The 22,444-nt window shown below is 41.1% G+C and overlaps 1 protein-coding gene across 1 annotated transcript in view; it reads left to right on the top strand.

Annotated features, from left to right (window-relative positions):
- Positions 1-509: 509 nt before the first annotated feature.
- LOC308377310 (7-dehydrocholesterol reductase-like) overlaps positions 510-22,444 on the top strand; it is a gene marked incomplete at both ends in the record, with an annotated part of 39,048 nt that continues 17,113 nt past the window's right edge. Inside the window, 2 exons of the mRNA XM_080853893.1 lie at positions 510-520; positions 1,874-2,108. Of these exons, the coding sequence (XP_080710019.1) occupies positions 510-520; positions 1,874-2,108 (246 nt within the window). The remainder of the gene's footprint in view (positions 521-1,873; positions 2,109-22,444) is intronic.

Raw genomic sequence — 22,444 nt, 5'->3', positions numbered from 1 at the left:
CAGAATCAGTGTGTCTCACAGTGTCTCACAGTTTCACATTCAGCTCCACACTTGTTACAGGCTACTCAAGACTGGGCATATACATAAAATACACAATAAGGCGAAAGTTGTAAACTGTACCTGAAGAACAGATTCAGTGTGTCTCACAGTGTCTCACAGTTTCACATTCAGCTCCACACTATAAAACCAAAAATGAAGGATAGAAGCTTTAGCCACTACAACCACACCAGCAAGCTAACGCAACGTGGTTAGCTAACATTTTGCAGCTAAAACTAAAGAAACAAAACAAAATGGTCTCTAATATAAAATGAGAGACCTCCCGTTTAGGTTTAAATGCATCCATACTAAATTATCACAAATACAATTACAGTTACTACCACAAATATTTAAACACATTAATCTAACTAAAGTGGAGCTCAGCATATGCGACTTACCTTGTTACAGGCTACTCAAGACTGGGGCTAGTCGGTAAGAAAGTGCCTCCCAAGTCTACAGAATTGCACCAAAAGATGGCGCTCAGGTTACATAAAACAAAACCTGTCTTGCTAGCCAAATGAAAAGTTATCTCTAAATGGCAAGTGGAATTATTTACTCCGCTACATTGGGACAGATTTTCTATGAGATAGATGTAAATATCTCCACACTTGAGCTCAGGCAGAGACTTTGTCGAGGTTAAAGAAATACAAATGTCAGCGGGTGCAGTAAATGGATCACAAGTTCCTCCAATTAATTTTTTTCTAAATATCTCTGTCTGGCTATAGTGGTATGGTATGTGGTTGATGGCAATCGTAGTTGAGTAGGCGGCACTGCTCGAAGTTGTCCACTATTTGTGGCCAGTTTCGCTGTTCTTTTTGACCGCCAGCTACCTATTGTAGTCAAGTGACTGAAAACAATCAATTGGCCAGCATCCACAGGTGCAGGGGAACTTGGCCCCAACCAATATGGTGGGGGAGTCCAGCCTTTCTCCCCTCGTGGACCACAGTGAGAAGGGGGAGGGAGTGCACCTTTTCACACAGGCTCATTATATAATTATAAGTGTCTGATACATGGAAATAATCCCTACGGAGAGAGATATTTGTCTGTTTACCTTAATAACTGTAAAGAAACAGACATGCTGAAACTTAAATTACAAAAACTGTAAAAATCGATTTCCGATTTCCGACCGATTTCTGGACCGAATATATGTGGACCCATTTAGTAAATTGTCTTTAGTAAAAGTTTGAACCCAAAAAGATCTTACAGTAAATAGGGGCCCAGGTTGAAAAATGACACCGGTTGAAAATGATTAAACCAATACTGATCAGATATAATTCAATAATGAGCAGCAATGGCATAATCAATGCACACATAGTGAGGTTTTATAGTAGGATTGAATGAGTGCAAAAGTGGAGTGTATGCTAGGGTGAGGGAGGAGATACGTGCGCGTGTGTGTATGTGTGTGTGTGTGTGTGTGTGTGTGTGTGTGTGTGTGTGTTGTGTGTCAGTGTGTGTGTGTGAGAGAGAGTGTAGTGTGTGTGTGTGTGTGTGTGTGTGCAACTGTGTACTGAAGGAAGAAGGAGTGAGAGAAAGAGGCTGACACACAGATGAGAGGTGTTTGTGTGAGAGAGAGTGTAGTGTGTGAATGTGTGTGTGTGTGTGTGTGTGTGTGTGTGTGTATGAGAGAGAGAGTGTGTGTGTGTGTGTGTGTGTGTGTGTGTGTGAGAGTGTAGTGCTCAAGCACTAGAGAACCATTTGCATTAGAGGTATTGCTTAGACTATAGGCTATAACTCCAACTTCAAAGAACTTCAGAAGTTACAGTATGTAGTGCATTATTTCTCTGCTAGCATGACTGCTCTAATACATTTCTGTCTGCCCTTCCATTTCGTTCTACAGGAAAGTGGACTTGTTTTCCCTCGTTGCTGTGATCCTGCTTCTGTGCTTCGCTCCGTTCATTGTGTTCTTCTTCATGGTGACGTGTGATCAATATCAGTGCTCCATCAGCCAATGCCTGATTGATGTGTTCAGCTGTGACTCTGATGTGTTCAGCAATCTGCTCTCTCTCTGGGCTCGAACACCCTCTTTCTCGTGGACAGCAGCTCAAATCTACTCCATTTGGGTGATTTTACAGGTACATGTTCACATGATGTTTCCTTTTTCATATTGTTCTGTTTTCACAGCTCTCAATGTGCCACCTATACCATATATCTTGTCATATGGAAAGAGATGCACAACAGATACACTAATGTCATGCCAACTCACTTGCATTTAACCCTACTAGTGCAGTGCCCGTAGGAATTATGCATTCTGTAGTGTTAGCAGACGTAGGTGTAGCTGTTGGCAGTGGCGCCTGCAGCCGTACGGCTGTACGCACTGTGCGTTCCTTCTGCTGCACGAGAAGAAAAATGAGAAAAGAGAGAAAGAGCTCGCACGCTTGGGTGAGGGACAAACAGTGCGAAAACAGTCTTTTGCGGGGTGTGCGAGACCGAGAAAACTGATTGGTTAGGGGTGATCTGCGCCTGCTGCGTTATTCAGTTCCCTCCAAATTTTTTCTTCAACAGCTAGACTCAAGAGAGAAAGCAGCAAACTACCCACAGTTCTACTCAGAAATTCAGAATAGCTAACAACTTCAAAAATGAAGCGAAGCCTTAAACAGCTGAGTTTATTTCAGACCCTGCAAAAAAAGCCCAAAAGCAATGACGCTCCGCCGTCCTCTGCTTTCCAGCAGCCACCTAAAAAACCATCCGAGGTGGCTGGCGACCAGGCAAACTCCACTCCCCCGATCAGTGCTAGCTGCCGTAGAGACCCCTCGCATGAGGCAGTTGATGCAGCAGGGGTCACTGAAATCCCTCAACCTATTGATTCCCCTGATTTAATCTCCACAATCAGTTCACCTTCTCCCTGGCTTCTCTCTACACCTACAGAAGACACCCCCTGTTCACCCACCCCTCAGCCAGTAGAGCTGGCAGCTAGCTCTGGTGTGAGTGATTTCCAGATAGATCGCCCACCAACATTATCGCTAGCTTCGAACTTATCGGACATAGGCAAATTTGAGGCAAATGCCCTTAAAACTGCTTCAGACTCTGTTAAGCTCCATCTATTACAAAATCGTTTTAAACCTCACAGAGGATGGGTAGCTCCTTCCACTATGATTTTCGGAAAACAGAGAAGAGTGCCAGAGGAGTTTTTCAATGATGTTAACTACCCAACCTTGCGCTATAGCGTGTGTCAGGATAGCCTGCTATGTGTGGCATGTATGCTTTTCTCTTCCGGGGATATCATTCTTAGGGCAAAGCCACTTCGGGATTGGAGCAATGTTAAAAAAATTGTGGCTAAACATTTGTCAACACAAGCACACCAGACTGCTCAATTACGTGCCTCTGAATTTGTGCAAGTCTGTACAGGGAAAAAGCTTTCCATTAGTGCAGTTCTTGATCGCTCTCTCCAAGACTCAAGCGAACGAAATAGGCATGGCATTAAAGCTATTATCGATTTGATACATACGTGTGGCCAGCAAAACGTGGCTCTGCGAGGTCACACCGATGTGCGGAGTAATTTCAATGCGTTTTTAAAGTACCATGCAAAGGGGGATGCCACCTTACAACAATATTTACAGCTAGCCCCTGCTAACGCAAATTATTGTGGCCACCAGGTCCAGAACGAAATCATTGATTTGTGTGGGAAACAGATCCAAAATGAAATTATCCTGAAATGCCAAAACGCAAAATGGTTTTCTGTCCTTTAGCTGGCTGGTCCTTTTAGACGAATCGGCAGATATCAGTAATTCTGAGCAGGTGTCCTTGTCAGTCCGTTATGTTCATTGTGAGGCAGGGCAGTTCTCAGTGAGAGAGGACTTCTTGTGCTTCATCTCCACTGCTGACACTACGGGAGAGACACTGACCAAACTCTTGCTTGACCAACTTGAGAAATTAAATTTAGACCCAGAGAACCTGGTGGGACAGGGCTACGACGGCGCAGGCAATGTCAGTGGCAAAGTGAAAGGGGTGCAGGCTCGCATCCGACAACTCCATCCTGCTGCTACCTATGTGCATTGCCGAAATCACGCGCTGAACCTGGCCATAGTGCACTCCACCCGAATCCCGTTGGTAAGGAATTCACTGACCACAGTCCAAGATATCGTCAGTTTCATATCAGCTTCCCCTAAACGGCTACAGATATTCTTGAATGACGAAAGCACAAACCAACGCCTACAAAAATTCTCTGACACACGCTGGTCCCAGCACGATGCATGCATTTCCACCGTAATGAAAAATTACGAACGCATATTTATTACGATGGGGAAACTGCAGACAGAGGGGGATGCAAAGAGTTGCGGTACTGCGAACTCCCTGTCCAAATCAATGGAGTCATTTGACTTAATAATCAGCATCACGGTTATTCAGGGGTTGCTTCAGTACCTCACGCCTCTCAGCAACAGTTTGCAAAGCCCTGACTGTGACTTGCCAACTGCTGCAACCAATGCAACCGCCTTGGTAAGGCTGCTGGAAGGAAGGAGAGAGACCGGGTTTGATAGGTTATGGGAGAAGGGCAGTGCCTTGGCAGCCAAGCTGGATATCGATCCTTCTCTGCCTCGCATTGTGGCAATGCAGACGAAGCGGTCAAACACACCTGCTTCAACCCCAGCAGAGTACTGGAGGCTGAATCTTTTTATTCCATTTATAGACCATCTCACATCAGAAGTGAGAGACCGTGTCTGTTTACCACTGCCGCGATTGAAAGGCCAATATTTGCTACCAGATAAAATGTCGTCCTTATCAGACAATGTTTGGCTAGAAATTAAATCGGAGTACGGACAACTAATGCCCAACGTTGACGATGCAGACACAGAGCTGGAGCTGTGGAAACAGCTCAATGAGTTGCAGCCAAAGCGCAGTGAGCTTTGTCAGGCCCTGGAAAGTTCGGCAAATTTCTATCCAAATATTCATTGCGTCCTGAAAGTCTTGTTGACAATGCCCGTTTCCACAGACAATCTGAAAGCCTCCGAGGCTTATCAATATAAGCTACCATTTGTAGCGGTGTAGAACTCCACTCTTGCGTTGTGATTTTGATTGGCACCCAGCCGTTTATTCATACACTCTGGCAGGTTTAATGAACACAGAGCAAAGGCGATCACACACAGTATCTTCGGAATGACAGTCTCTCCCAGCCAGGGTAAATGCAGACTGAGGTTAATAATATTGCAATAATGAGAAAACAAAGTACACACGAATTACAACAGGTACATCGGAAAACCTCTCTCATTGTGTCAGTAGATGCATGAACGCATGGTCACTGGTCTAGGCTAACCAGCAACGTTGAATAGAAAGGTAACTCTTATACAAATACATCAAACTACAATATACTACTTAAAATAACATCTATGACGGGTAACATCTATGACGACCACTGTTCTATGACTATGACATCATTCACGTCGCGCGGGTCCTCCCCTCTTTATCTGAATTACTACACTACCCATAGTGCCTCACTACCCATAGTGCCTACGGCAAACGATAAAATACAAATATGCCGCGAACTATGAATTCAGAAAACTTCAAAATTAAGGATGCACAGGACATGCGTAAGCTACATGCGAAATCTCATAACTAACGTAACTAACGTCAGGGAGATACGCCCTAGACAGACTGACTGACTGACAGACAGACAGACAGATAGACACACAGAGATTTCTGGATTTATAGATAGATGCAGCTGGCCCATTCTAATTTAGGTACCAAAGTACTGATGATGTTCAATCTTATATCTCTGTTGTCCAACCACCAATTTCATCAGTGAAAACTTCACTGTAAATATCACATTGTTTAAGAGGTTTGTGGCACAAGTACATTTTTGACAATTTGAAGACAAAAAAACAGATTTGACAAGACAAGTCACTCTGCTCACTACTTGGAAGGAGGAAGACAGGGAAACATCACCTGCCGTAGTATGAAGAGGAAAACCAATGCATCAACTGAGGTAAAACGTATTTTATTATTTATTAGTACCGTTTCAACCAGCTTTTAACTTGAATATCTAGTTTGTTATTGATACCAGTAGTATGACTACATATCAATTTCACTTCAGCAGATAGCGGGTAACTTAGCAAGCTATAATCTTCAGTAAATTGTCATTACTCTTCTATAAATTATTATAGTGCTTGCAAAGCATTAGATTGATATTCTTTGGCTTCTTATTCTTATTCTCAAGAACCGCTTAGCATAGAAAGTCTTTCAGACTTTATTGTGTAGCTTGTAAATAGCACAACAGCTATGACTTAAAAAAATTCTAGACTTAATACTTAATAATATTTATGATAAACAAGTAAAAATGTACCATTGAAACAAATGGTGGAATCTTAGTGACTTCAGCATTCTATAAGTGTTGATAAGCAATAAGCCCCAAGAGGCCGTGGTTTGCGCTGATTTTAGAACAGGTAAGGGGAGTTGTTAGGCACGACGCGAAGCGGACCACGGACTTCCGGGGCTTATTGCTTTTCTAAAACTGTTACTACAAATATTTGATATGGTTTCATTAAATAAACTCAATTCAATTTAAGAAACAATAGTTTAATGATAAACCGTCATTCTTCCGCCACTACAAAATATAGTTCCTAAATAAATCGTTGCCACGCAACCCTTGAAGCAACGCTACAGCCAGATGGAACACTTGCGCTACCGACAAAAAAGGGGTGCTTATATATTCACAATCACATTCATTTGTATATCGCCATTAATAGTGCAATTGTTGAAATAGTTTTCAAACGGGCTCATCTTTGCTGGTGCAGCGACAGGGGTATCCTGATTTTGACGCTTCAGTGTCCCAGATGATGTTGCTCCACATGTGTATGAAATGCGCTATATGAATAAAATTACCTTGCCTTGCCATTCGCTGCACAGTAATATGGAATGTTATCATAGAATGTTATGAGGACAAACTGTAAGGTTATGCTGGATTTCACAACGGCTTTTTTCGAGAGGCGGCGCCTTTTTTACATGCAACCCTTTTCAAAAAGCGGCCGCCTTTTAAAAACTTCTAAAAAAGTGCAACCTCCGACGCCTTTTTGAGTTGAGCTGACCAATCAGGACGAGGAGAGTAGGTAGTCGCGTACCTTCCCTAGTAACCTACTACCTTAGTTAAAAGAAAATGGCCGGTCAAACTCCGTGGATCATCGTATTTGAACCTAGAAGTTTTTATTTTTACTTTTTTTTGCTTAGATTTGTGGAAAGTTACCGAGAAATAGACACTGTACAATATAAAAACCACATTATTGTGACTGAAAAATACGTTTAAGAGGATTTGCGAGGTGTCTGAGCTACCTATCTAATGTTAGCATGCTACTAGCCGTTAGCGATTAACAATTCCTCTGTGTTTTTGCAAAGCATCGGCCCCAACTTTCTTTTCCCGACATTGACATTTATCTTGTACATAAACCATCCCCATAAACTGGAGATTTCAAGCGTACAGAAACTCTTCTGAGCAGGCAAGAGTGTCAATATTGGCTAACGGGTTATAGCCAAATCCCTGTGTGAAGGGCTAAATAGCTCGCTAGATATTAGCACTCTAGCTTGCTCAGTAGAGTGCTAAGACACAGCAACTATTCACGATTGTATCAATTGTATATCTAGGCTTTCTTTGATGACTGTTGTCGCATCCAACAGGACAACATATCCCGGGCATTTTGAACTGTCTGTGGGTTGTGACCGTAAACAGCTCACTAGCTATTACTGCTAGCACTGTAGCTTGCTCAAGATAGTAGCTATAGCTGTGATAATACAGAGCCATTACTACGACTGTATCAACATGCTGCATTTCACCTAACAGGTCAGTCATTCCCTAAATCTTTAGCAATTGTATATTTAGGTTGTCGCAATCAACAGCACAACATACCCCCTAGTGTTTTGAACTTTCTGTGAGTTGTGACCATAGGTTGTGACCGTAATTTGTCTGACATCAGGCACAAATATGGCGGTGCTTAAAAGACAGTGACGTCACATGATATGAAGAGCTCAAAAGCAGCTCAAAAGGCGCTAAAGGCGGCGCTTTTTTTCTAAAAAAGAAGTCTAGTGTGAACGCGGTCTTAGTCTGTTTAGTGATGACAATTAACATGATGTGAATATGATGTATAATAATATACGTATTCACAGTTTTTTTTATTATAATTATTTGAGATGGATGCAGACTTGCAGAGAAGAGCCAGTCTGCATAGCTGCTGTGGTCATTCAGGGGGAGAAGGCAGCGCACTGCTGATGAGATTCCAGCATTACTCTGAGGACCAGGAAAGAGTGGACTTATTGGATAGGCTGGACGAGAAGGAGGAAGAGGAGATTGATCTCCCATCATCCTCAGCCGGGTAAGCATATTTGTGTGTTTGTTTGTGTACGTACGCAGTGGCGGTTCTACAGGTTAATACGCCCCGGGCGAGGCCCCCTCCGAGCGCCCCCCCCCCCCCCGATTTTTATTTTATATATATATAGGCTATATTTATAACTAAACAAATGAAAGATAAAATTTGCACAATTGCACAAATCCTTTACAGAGAAGTTTAAATAATCAATGGGAATAAACATGCCCTTACTGCCTACATGCTAAATATCTGTCATTAAACGCTATATTAACTTATTTCAGGGAGGAACAATTAGCTGCTTGGTTACTGCCTAAAATTCTATGCATGCCACACTTCAACTTATTCCTGGAAAACTATACTTTGTCACGAAGGCAAATGGCAAATGTTCCGTCTTTGAAACTGCCTACAGAAGATATGAACATTCCGTTGGCTAATTACACGGTCCAACGTCAATGATGAACCTAAAACTGAACCTGTAACAGTTTTGTTGCAAAGCACAGTCTTATCGCGAAATTAGATCTCGTGTTTGTTGAGTTAAAACCGATTTATTGTTGTATAATCATAGGGAGCAGAATGGCAGGCTAACAAATATAAGAGTTATAGCCTACCACCACTTAACATTAGCCTTTCATCACTTCATGGATACCGTCATCAAACAGAGAGAGCATAGTGGCATACCTTTATGTTTTGCTCGTTTCTCCTCTTCTTCTTTTCTTTTTTTTTTCGAAATTTGGCACCTGACGGATTTTTGCATTTTCCTATCCATCTCTGTGCTTATTTTTCACTCGACAATCAACACATTCTCCATCCCCCAACACCGTCAGTACAGAAGTTAAGACTAAACCAATTCACCTCGACCTTGGTGACACATAATCGTTCAGTATTACCTATTTGTATAAGCCATTTCACACAATTCAGAAAAACAAAAAACGTGCAGGAATTATAGGCCTGTAATTATACTATTATGAATGTGCGTTTTTTGCAAGAAAGTCGAGGTGTGACTGACTTGCGCCCACTAATTGTATTATACACTGTAAAATATTTCACCGTGATTTTACAGTAAACTACTGGCTAATAATTGCATTCATTTCACGGTAATTTTACAGTTATTTATTGTAAATATTTCACAGTAATTTACTGCACATGTTTTACAGTAATGCACTGTAAAAATTTCACAGTAAAATGCAATGCAACTACAGCAGTATATTGTAATTTCACAGTTTAATGCCATTGGATTACTGTGATTTGGCAGTATGTAGCTGTGGAATTACATCGTCTTGCTGTATATAATTTACAGTATTTTTACTGTAAAACTTAAGTTGCAACTAGTACATTATACTGTACATTTACAATTTAAGTACTGCACATTTGACTTGTTAACTGTGATTTTATCACACAAATGTGCTTTGGATTTGCTAAATTAAAAGTCAAAGCAAGAACAAAGACAATACTAATTTTAACTTTTTAAATTCATTACTCAATACCCAAATACATACAAATTCATGAAGGTTTAAAACACGTCATATTTATTATTCAATACCTAAATACATTGCAATAAAAAAGGTTTAAAAACACGCAAAAAATCAATACCCAATTACATAACAATTACTGAAGGTTTGAAACATGTCAAATTCATTACTCAATACCCTAACCCTAGAACTCAAAACCCAAATACAAATAGCAAAAGTTAAAAACACGTCAAATTCATTAATCAATATCCTAATACACAATGAAAAGAGTTTAAAACACTCAAATTACACACAACACTCCAGAACGTAGACTCTCCTAAATAACTCTGTCTGTCTTCAGACCATATAAAATATAAACAAAACTTCGGAACATATACAATATAAACAAAATTAAATGCAATTACAAAAAAAAATGCAAAAACAATTACAAATGTACAATGACCACTCGAAGTCGACAAGCTTTCTCTGGAGTGTGCTGACATTTGCATTTGTCCCTCCACGCCTCTTCTTCGAGCCTTGCTCTGGGTTGATGCCCAAGAAGCACCTGTAAACAATAAGCAAAGACAACTTTCAGTTGTACAGATTTAATATGGCATTGTTTATCCAAGGCACATGCACATGCACCAAATAAGTTAGTATTGAAAGCCAAGCAAGATTGATATAAGCAACGCAAATCAGGAGGCTAAAATTAGCTCCTTTGAAATGACATAGCCTAGTTGCTGCATCTGGAGGCTAACGTTTACTTTAACTTTCACGCTAATTTGTGTATTCTCAGTCGAATAACACACTCTATACCTGGACACATGGAGAATATTTATTGAGAACACATCATTTGAGCTTTCCAAAACAACTATACATTATTTGTCTGTGAGGAAAATCTTGGCAGGGAAAATGGCTTTAAAATGACTTAGCTGGAGGCTAACGTTAGCTTACTATAACTGTCACGCTTATTTGTGTATTCTCAGCCGAATTACACACTCTATACCTGGACATGTGGACAGCATTAAATGAGAACACATCATTTGAGCTTTCCAAAACAACTACACATCCAAAACAACTATACATTACTTGTCTGTGAGGAAAATCTTCGCGGGGAAAAATGGTTTAAAATGAAATGCTGGTTGCTGCAGCTGGAGGCTAACGTTAGCTTCCTTTAACTTTCACGCTAATTCGAGTATTCTCCGTAAAATAACTAACACACTATGACTAAAATTGACATGTGGAGATCATTAAGGTTAAATGGAAACTCACAATTAGAATTTTACAAAGATAAGTTTCTTCTCTGTGAGGCAAAGCTTCACGGAGAAAGCAGCTTTTGGAATTTCTTAAAAAAGTGGTTCATTAAGTGACCTGATCTTGATCCAAAAGATCGTTCATTTACTAACCCAGACAACGAACGTTATTATACAGTAATGTATTGGGTTATCTCAAAGGATGATTTGAATAGAGTATTTTACTGTAAAATAACCCTATACAATGCTGTGAAATCCCGGTATCGTTTTTTTCACAGTAACTTACTGTGTCTACATTGATTTCACAGTAAAGTCTACATTACAACATGACATTGTGATTATTACAGGTAAAGCCTGTAAAGTAACATTACGATGATTTATTGTGAAATATATCAGTAAAATATTGTAAAACTCTGGTAACATTTTACAGTGTTGTTATAACAATAACAGTTTTGGTGGTCTAGTGGAAGGACGTGGGGACATGAGGTGGTGTAGGACAGAGGCAGATGTTTTAGTAGTCTTTTTCCACAATGTTAATAATTATACAGATGTTCAAATATTAGTAAGGTGAGGTCTGGGACAGAGTGGTTGTTCCTACCATAATTAATGATTACATTAAAAACATGGGTGATGTTGATTGGTCAAATCAAATGATAAACGCATATAGTGTTCTTCAAAAAACATATGGGTGGAACTTTCCACTTTGTTGACATTGCCATTGTCTGTTGTTGTCTGTTTTTTAAGGATTGGCAAAGTTCTCAGGGATTTCTGTAGATGCAGTTTATGCAGTCTTGAGTAGCTCAAACACCTTATCCTTCATTGTCATCATTTCATTTGGGTCGTGTAACTGTTATGGAGTCATTTCATATGGGTCATGATACCTTATGGAGTCAGTTCATATGAGTCATGTTAGTGTACTGGAGTCAGTTCATATGGGTCATGATACTGTATTGGAGTCAGTTCATATGGGTCATGTGACTGTACTGGAGTCAGTTCATATGGGTCATGATACCTTATGGAGTCAGTTCATATGGGTCGTGTGACTGTACTGGAGTCAGTTCATATGGGTCATGTTAGTGTACTGGAGTCAGTTCATATGAGTCATGTTAGTGTACTGGAGTAAGTTCATATGGGTCATGTGACTGTTCTGGAGTCAGTTTATATGGGTCATGTTAGGGTACTGGAGTCATTTTATATGAGTCAAGTTAGTGTACTGGAGTCAGTTCATATGGGTCATGTTAGTGTACTGGACTCAGTTCATATGGGTCATGATACTGTCAGGCATGAGAATCACTCACCTTTCAGCGAAATTCGCCGTTTTGAAAACAAAATAGGTGACCTACGTGAATCGTGTAGATTCGATGAGTTTTGTTTTTGTGGGGGGGGGTTGGACATATTTTTCATATTCAGATGACATGTACATTTGTACTGAACTAGTGCTGGCGGCGGCAAGGTGCTCAGTGTTGCCAGATTGTAAATTGCGTATCATATCAAAGGCTCAAAATGATCGTATTTGGAGGATAATGAATTATATCTGTCAACACTGGGAAAGTTTGACCAATGACAGAGTTCGCGCAAGAAGGTGGAACGTAAGTGATACCCTTTCCAAAACGTGTAAAGACGTAATAACTCATTTGTGAAAGACCCAGAGAAACAATAATATCCAACGAGGCAAAATCCCGGACAATTTTGGAATCCCTGCTGGACGCATTTTTGTTGTGTGACCGTAATGTTAGCATATAAAACGTTAAAACATGTGTTCGGTAACTTAACGGGAAGATTCATTTCAAGGGGCATAACCTTCAGATACAAGTATGAAAAAGTTAGCAATGATGTGATTAGCCTGGTTACGAGACGGCTACGGTGTGAATAACTGATGGAGTAAGATAATTTAGCTACATTAACTCAAACGCCACGGAGACTCCCTGTTCTAACTTTGAATCGCTCTGTTGGGGCAAAGTGACCATTGCAAAGGTGTTTGACTACAGACTGTTAACGTAGCAAATAATTCCTACTATTTCAGCCAGTCAACTTGCAAGCCTTGCAGGTATAAAACCAATCATGACGTCAGATGACCATTTTCAGTCTCGTTACCATAAACAAGACCCAATACAGTGCAACCCTGAGCACTGACATGATAAGCACTTTGGTGACAAGAAAGGTGAGCATGGCTGCAAAGGGGACTCTTGTCACATGGAAGGCTTCAGTGATGCTCTGCTCAAAAAGGCCAAGTCGCCAAGCTATGAGGCAAAGCAGTCAAGAGCAAGTGCCACTGGAAGTAGATAGATGGATACTTTAATAGGAGCTTAACATATATTTAAATATATACATCCAGTTATTCAACATAATAAATCAGCGGCGAAAAAAACAATAGAATCATATTTTCTTGACAAGAATTCCATAAATGAAAAGAGATCCTTACATTTTGCATCATTTAGTACTTCTAAAGAATATATGATTGTATTGTTTTTTTCGCCGCTGATTTATTATGTTGAATAACTGGATGATGCGAGTGCATGGCAATATTAACGCGAAGGGCCTCGCCAATAAAATTTATTGAAATCTGAATTACATAACATTGTATTGGCTGTCAATCATGATGGAAGAGTAGACAAGTTAAGTTACGGCATCTCTCGTGGGGGCTATGCATTAAGCCATTTGTGGTGCCCTTACCACATTGTGCCTCATATACTGTAAATGATAGACCCAGTGACAGGCTGGCATGAAATGGCTTGCATAATACTAAGTAAGGAGGCCAAAATATTTTTTGACTCATGGCTGAAGCTAAATTTCTCCAGCTCTCCCCAGGTTGGAAAAAAAGCATCTCAAACTGCATCAGATTGACGCTTTAAAATATGGCATATTTAAATTTTACTTACAGGGGGGGCACGCCCCCGGACCCCCCCAGAGGGGTAATATCCTCCTCACCTTTTTCACCCCTTACCCGTTTTCATGCCTGTACTGTACTGGAGTCAGTTCATATGGGTCATGTTAGTGTACTGGAGTCAGTTCATATGGGTCATGATACCGTACTGGAGATCAGTTCATATGGGTTATGTTAGTGTACTGGAGTCAGTTCATATGGGTCATGATACCTTATGGAGTCAGTTCATATGGGTCGTGTTAGTGTTCTTGAGTAACAGAAAAGCTGTTGTCTATGCTACAGAAAAGATAAGATGGAGAGGAAAACAGAAATAGCTTGCGCGGCAGCAGAGTGTAAGGGCAAAAGGTTTGGTTTAGTTAGTCAGTGGAATGGTTTCTTGGAGGGTCATCATGTGTCTACTATTAATCACCCAAACCCACTTAGTGTGTGTCTGCGTATGTGTGTGTTTCTGTTTGGATGGTTCTTTGGCAGTACTGTTTTCTCCACAGGCAAGTTTGTTTTCTGTGTATATACATTTAAATGTTATTAATATCTTTGAAGGATTAAAAAAATATTTAATTCTGATTTCGTTTATAACGAGTTTTGTTTATATTGTTGTCTTATTGTGATTGTTTTGAAATATGTAAAAAATAACCTGACAAGTTTGTTTTCTGTTTTGGACATTCATAAATAAAAGTGTCTTTACGTGTCAGTTTCTTTGATATTTTGTTGTGTTTTAGTGAGCACACAAAGCAGCATTTATCATCAGCTACTCTTTAATTAATCTTCTCTCTTCTTCTTCTCCTCCCTCACATGTTGTATTACTCATTATTATAAAACAATTGGGGCAATAAACCATTTTTAATCAATAACTTTGTGTTGAAATGTTAATTTGTTGACTGTAGAATTGTTTTATAAAAGCAATATAGCACGATTGGGAGTTGGGTAGGTAAGGGATAATCCCACGTATGTTGTTGCATACGCCACTCGGCCTCCGGCCTCTATGGCTACTGCCGAAACACCACCCGTGGGATTATCCCTTACCTACCCCACTCCCACTTGTGCTATATTGCTTAATTATATGGCTCTTCAGAATGTTCCAAAAAGTTCCGTGGATATGAATGGGCCACCCCAACTTTCACAGATCTGTAATTTCTTAATATTCACAGCTGCGCAAAAAGTTCCCGCTGTTATTGGCAACAGGTTTTGTGCTTCTAATTCACATCTTCATCATTCCTTCATCATTCCGCAAGAAGTACGTCATTTTATTTAATGGAAAGTCATTGTATCTTGATTTCAGCAAGTAATGGCTTGCTATGCAACACCTGAAACTTCTGAAAAGTTCTATTTGTGTACTATTTAAGAAAAAAATGTGGAAATCATGAAACGGCAACAAAGTCTTTAAAAATAGGTATTTTGGAGGTATCTTCTATCCTTTTGGCAAGTAACCGTAAAATAAGTGGCATAATCTATAGTCTGGCGGTCATTATCGAAAAAATAAATCCCTTCAGGACGAAACAAGACACTGCATGAAATGTGGGATTTACGACAGTATTCGACCCTGTGTATTGCCGTAGAAGCCCACATTGGTGTGAAAGCCCCCCCACCCCTTCCCTTGACCAGGCCTAGGTTTTGTTATGTTAATTGAATTGACCTGGATTGAAAACAACAATTCCTTGTCGTTTTCAACCAATGGCTGCAGCAGGGTGTGTGTGGCTAGACTGCTGACAGTCAATATGCTAATAAGAGCATTTCGCCCCTCTGTCAGCGGGAGGTGAGAATGTTAAACACATCGGCCCCCTCCCCTCGCAGGTTCCTTCCCGGGAAATTCCGTCAGTATGCGGCAGACAGATATTTCGGGGGAATGTCCGCGATCAGCCAGGAATGGTGATCATTCGCGGCTGTATCACAGCGTATACGGGCCCGATAATCTTGCTTTTCGTGCAGTGAGACCCCTCAGGATTTGTTTTTCGATAATGACCGTGTGAGGGACCGACCGGACACCCCATGTTATTTGGGATTGTGGTGACTGGACTTGGTGGTGTAGTGGGGAAAGAAGTGCAGGAGATGGTGGTGTTTCGGTACAAATATATATATATTTATTAACAAGGGCTCTATAGCACCCCAACACATGTGCCCATGAAATAAAACAATCAAAAACAAACATAACGGCCGTACTCACAGGCACTTCAGTACTCTGGACCCTGGGCACCTGCCTGTCCTACTTAGGCCCAAATCACAGGCACCTGTTCGGCCCAAGCCAGGCCCCAATCCTAGGCACAGAGACTAACCTTTAGCTAAGTACATACAGGGCCGTTGTAAAGGGGTGAAAGGTGGGGACAATTCTAGGGGCCCACAGCCCAGGGGGGGCCCACAAAAACCCCAGTAGCCTATTATGTAAGCTTCCCTTTCTATGACTAAATTATTATGTATAGGCATATCTTATGTTCATACTAATGCATCAGAGTTAAAACAAAGCGAAAAAATCAAGCCAAATTTTTTAAAATTATTCTTTTTTCCGAGCAATAACCCCCTTTTTTAAAATATGGTTTGGTTCATAGGCACATTAACACTCGCACAAGTCTCCAGTCATCTGGAGAGTTTAAAATTATACTAAACAAAGGGAAATCTACTGTATGGAGATATTTCTGCTTAATAGACGATGCAGATTCTCATTAGGCTGTTGGATATGTCCAATGTAAGAAGTGTGAAGTTTTAATCAAATATGATTGATGCAACTCTCAATGGTTGGATGTAGATAGTTTCATAACGAACGTCAGCGTGCAAAAAGATCTTCAATGGTAAGACTTGTCTGTTGTGCCTCCGTTGGTGTATCATAAAACGTGAGTTTTATTAAAGCATAGCGTGTGTAAAGAGTATCTATTTCATTCCGTTTGTTAACCTTTCCTGCTGTCTGTCTGACCGTAGTTGGGGATTGCAGGGGAGTAAAATGCTCCATGGCCGAAGTAGATTAGTTAGTTTTTAACTTCGGGGTTAATTCCCTTTCCTTTACCTCCCTTCCCTTTACAGACAGCAGGAAAAGTTACAAAACTGAATGAAATAGCTACACATTACACACGCTATGCTTTATTAAAACTCACGTTAATCACATACTGGTTAACACTGTTACAGCACATAAATCTTTGTCGCTGCATCCAAACTATGCGTCACCATTCTCCCTCCCTGTACGTGCTCCTCTTAAAGGAGCCGCACCATTTTACTAAACGTTCTTGCAATGTGAATCATTTAATTTAAATATGCTTATTGGCCTTATTGTGAACCATTGTGCGTTTAACAGCGCTTTTTTGTGTGAGAGAGCATTTAACTGTTGATGCCCCAGTTTAATAAGTTCAAGTTCAAGTTCAAGTATTTATTTGTCATATACACAGAAAAACAGAGTCAGACTGGGCATTGAAATTCTTGGGACAAGACACCGTACAACAACCTACCATAGCATAACATAAAATAACATAACATAACATATAAGTACTCTGAACATAAATTCCACATTTAATAAATATACAAAATAAATATAAATATACAATACCATCTGCTAAACATATAATACACATATAGTAACCTAAACTAACCTAATATACCTATACTAACCTAAAGACAATTCAAATGTGTATCAAACTCTATCACTGTCCATTTAAAAGCCTGGGGCCGTATTCACAAAGCCTTTTATCTTACCACTAGGAGTGCTCCTAACTCGCGCTAAAACCTTTTACGTAGGAGTAATTTCTTAAAAGTGATTCACAACGGCTCTGAGACCTACTCATACTAAGGATAATACCAACTCCTAAGCTTAAGATAAAAACTCCGTTGCTATGGATGACGTCCATTCTCATGCACGAGTTTAGAAGCGGTGCGTACGGTGATTGGTTGCTGACAGGCGCTCTCATTCAAAACTCAGTCCTAACATCCCCCTAACGATCCCACTAAATCAACAGAAAATAAGAGAATAACCTAGGCTTCAAATGAAGTCATATTAAATAGTTATGGATAGTGCACTTAGCAGAATGCACACGCATGATGACAAGTTTGTGCATCCAACGAGAATGACGCTTTGCACGTTAAGAGAAAGAGAAATTGCCGAAAAAAACACGGAAATTGCATGAAATCAAAGAAGTAATAATTAAAGCACCCTGCAAACTATGCGTGAGGCATGGGAGGACTTATGTGTTAACATAAATGCTTCATTCCCTGCCGTGTGTCGCTCTGTCGATGACTTAGAGAAGCGGTGGTATGCGCTCCAGTCACAATGTAGGATGGAGATTGCGGAGTGGACTTTAAAAGAGCCGTCGCGGCTACAGGTATTGTGTCACCAAAATAGGCCTCATGCGTATACTTGCATGTTGTAGTTCAACTGTGCTCCCGGTTGTGGATTGAGGAAGGGTGTCAAAAGCCATGTCTTGCATGGATGGCCACTGTCAGCCTACAAGTGGCATCCAGCAGGTACATGGTGCCGCTCAAAAAGCTGGCGCAGACCGCGCTCTCCATTAAAATGCGCGAATCGTGAGTAGATCCAGGCCACTTCGCAACAATATCCATGATTGTGAAATTTGGATCAAACACTATCTGTGTATTAATTGAATGTACCTTTTTGCGGTTTACAAAGACGTCCTCATCTCTGGATGGAGCAATTATTTTAATGTGTGTTCCATCGATGGCACCCACGACACCGGGCATTCCTGCAAACGCCATGAAATTGACCTTGATCCTTTGAAGTAGGCGATTGTCCAAAGGGAACCGGATAAACTGTTGTACAATGTGTGGTCTACAGAGTGCGGTGATTGTTTGATGAATGAATCGGCTTGATTGCGATATTCTGAAGTCGTCTGCGTTGCAAAGTTGCATTTTCCCCGTAGCCAAAAATCTTAATGTTATCAAACATTTAACTTCCGGACTGATTGGGTTGTTTCGGATAGTTGGAGACGTGATTGCATCCCGCACTAATTCTAGTAAAATGTTGATGCCTTCACGGTTTAAACGATATCTTCTCAACAATTCAGAGTCGTTCATTGTCTCCAACACGTTACGTCTGGCTTCAGCCATTTTAAGACTTTTTGTGAATAGGTCTTAGTGACTTAGGAGTCCTCATGAGGAGTTTTAAGCTGTCCTAGACTTAGGTGCTACTTTTAGGGATAAAATATTTTGTGAATTGCTCTTAGTAAAAAAAAATAGGAGTCCTAAATTTAAGACTGACACGCCCATTATTTTTAGGAGTTTCTCCTAAATTCGCCACTTATGAGCTACTTTTAGCCCTAAGATTCTTTGTGAATACGGCCCCTGATGGCCCTGGGAAAGAAACTGCTCTCCAATCTACGGGTGCGAGATCGAATACTTCGGTAACGCCTACCAGATGGCAAAGGGGAAAAAAGTTTATAGGATGGATGGTAGCAGTCTTTAAGGATCCTGCCAGCTTTCCTGATGCATCGTGTATGGAAGAGCTGGGAGCTCCCTGCCTATGATAAACTCTGCAGACCTGACCACACTGCGTAGGGCCTTACGGTCCTTGGCTGTGCAGCTCCCGTACCACACTGTGATGCAACCAGTCAGGATGCTCTCTATAGTACACCTATAAAAGTTAGTGAGGATGACTGATTCCATACCAAACTTCTTCAGTCTCCTGAGAAAGAAAAGGCGTTTCCGGGCCGCTTTCACCACCTTGTTCGCGTGAACAGACCAGGTGAGATCATCGCTGATGTTTACCCCAAGGAACCTGAAGCAACTGACCTTTTCCACTACAGATCTATTGATGTATAGGGGCGCATGCTCTTCCTCCTGCCGTCTCCTATAATCCACAATCATCTCTTTTGTTTTATGTTGTTAAGAGAGAGGTTATTAACCTGACACCATGTTGTCAGGGTATCAACCTCCTCTCTGTAGGCTGCCTCATCGTTGTCAGTGATGAGGCCCACAATGGTTGTGTCGTCAGTAGGGATGGGCATAATTAATCGACGATCGATTAATTGATCATTAAGAATTTCGTCGATGACATTATTTTTTCATCGATAAAATGCACGTTCTGTTGCGTAGTGTGAGTCTTGGAATGCAATGGATTTCGCTATGTGGCAGCAATTAAAATTTTACCAAACAAGGGCAATGTTTGAAAAAACGCCACGGGCCTGCTCAGTTACCTGCAAGTTTCCGTGTCTTTCAAAAGTAAACATGAAGAGGTCACGGCGTGTAGCATGGGACCATTTTGATAAAAAAAAAAAAAATGACTTAGTTCATTGACAACACTGCGAAGCTGTGTATAAGTACAACTCGGCCACAACTCAAATGGTGTACCACTTGAACAACGCACATCCGACCATGGTTAGTGACAGTACACAACTACGTAAGTATTAAACATTTGGAACCCACCGCCTCCATCACTTAGCTTACCGTGGCTAAGTTAGCATCCCTACCTAACCTAGGATTGCTGGCGAACTTGGCTTGAAGGATTCCAAAAGGTAGCCAAGGTAGCTAACTGGTTGTTTTAAAAACGTGTGCTTTAACAGTTAGTTACTAGTTTTCAATACCTTCCAGGGTTATTGTTTCTGGTTAGAAAACCGGGGAATGACATAGCTTAAAATTGGCACTGGTCAAGAATCATCTTAAAAGTTGACGTTTACTATCAGCTGTTATTCTAAGCACCTGGACTTGTAGGTTTAGGGCTTAACTATTAATATTCTCTTTACCGGTGAATTGAATGGCTTGTCGATGATACTGTTACTGGTTGTTTTAATGGGGCTTTATTAATTGGCCTAATTCATTGTTAGGTAGGCTAACCGAGTTGTGTTTATGAGCACCGGCTTCTGTCGGCGCCGCTGCTTAAGAGTAAAGCAGCGCATATTTTTCAAGTGTATCCATTAAACGGATCCGGTTTAACTGCCACAAGAGTTGTCAATCTTGAAATAAAGATCTCATTGAGGAACACGCTGTGTTTGATCTTTTTTCACTGCATTTTAATATAGCCTATAAATAGTGCATTTTTGATACAATTTTTTTTAATGATTAATCGAAAATCGATCGTTAATTCTCCCGACGATCGATTAAGACAATTTAATCGAATGCCCATCCCTAGTCGTCAGCAAACTTCACGATGAGAGTTGAACTGTGCGTAGCCGCACAGTCATGCGTGAACAAGGAGAACAGGAGGGGGCTGAGCACACAGCCCTGGGGGGTGCCTGTGTTGGTGATTACTGTGGATGAGGTGCGGTCACCGATTCTCACCACCTGTGGCCTCCCCGTCAGAAAGTCAAAGATCCACCTGCATAGGGAGGTGCTTAGTCCCAGGTCTATGAGCTTGGCGATGAGTCTGGATGGGATGATGGTGTTGAATGCGGAACTATAGTCAATGAAAAGCATTCTTACGTATGTATTCCCTTTGTCCAGGTGGGCGAGGGCGGTGTGCATAGTCAGGGCGATGGCATCGTCAGTAGACCTATTGGACTGGTATGCAAACTGCATAGGGTCCAGGGAGGGGGACAGTGAGGAGCAGATTAAGGATTTAACTAGCCGCTCGAAGCACTTCATTATGACAGAGGTCAGTGCTACAGGGCGATAGTCATTCATGCAGATGGCCTTGGTGTTCTTGGGCACAGGGATGATGGTGGTCCTTTTGAAGCAGGTGGGAAGTACAGACATGCTGAGGGAGAGGTTAAAGATGTCGCTGAAGACACCTGCTAGCTGGTCAGCGCAACCCCTGAGGGCCCTACCTGATATGCCATCATGGCCCGGTGCCTTGCGAGGGTTGATCTTTTTGAAGCAGTGCCTCACTTCAGCTACAGTTAATGTAGGCACACCACTGGATAGGCCTTCAGGTAACTCCACTGCAGGAGTAAGGCCAGGCTATTCATAAAAAAACGTACGTAAATCTGGCATTAGTAGGCTATATGAACAGTTGAGAAATTGATTCCGTCGGGCTTGGTTCGATTCGAAAAAAACATATTTTACTGGCTTTCGGACTCGGTCCGGGCTCGGTTACTATTCTGCCGGACCGGGCCGTGCTCGGACAGAAAAATTCGGCCCGATCCATGCTCTAATCTACATCCTCAACGGGCATTAGATGTCCGTACTCCGATTTTATTTCCTGCCATTCATTGTCGGATAAGGACGAGGGGCGTAAGATACTGAAGCAAACCCTGAATATCAGTGATGCTGATCACAAGGTCAAAACATAAAGTCAGTACAAAAAGAATCCACTAAATATTATCCACAGAAAAGATCAGTAAGGTCATAATTCGGCAAACGTTATAATATGCTGTCAATAAAATCCCAGTAGCAGTAGGACACAGTTTTCCATTCTTACATGAGTGTTTACTAAAACTAAACTGCTATGGTAGCCTATTGACATGAGTCTTAAGCAGGGACATAATAATACCCAGTGACTCTTTGTTGAGTGGTTAATTGAAGAAAAAAAAATGAATTGGTTGCATTGCGTCAGGAACATAGAGGAACAGAAAAATTAAGAACAAATTATAATACATATACAGTAGTCTAAGAAAAAACTTACTTTTGAAAATACACTAAGGCCGAATCTCGATTCTTCCCCTTGCCCCTTTTGCT

Source organism: Sprattus sprattus, assembly GCF_963457725.1.
Source record: "Sprattus sprattus genome assembly, chromosome: 16".
Classification (NCBI taxonomy): Eukaryota; Metazoa; Chordata; class Actinopteri; order Clupeiformes; family Clupeidae; genus Sprattus; species Sprattus sprattus.
The sequence above is the reverse complement of the archived record's forward strand: the minus strand, read 5'-3'. Positions and strand labels throughout refer to the sequence as shown.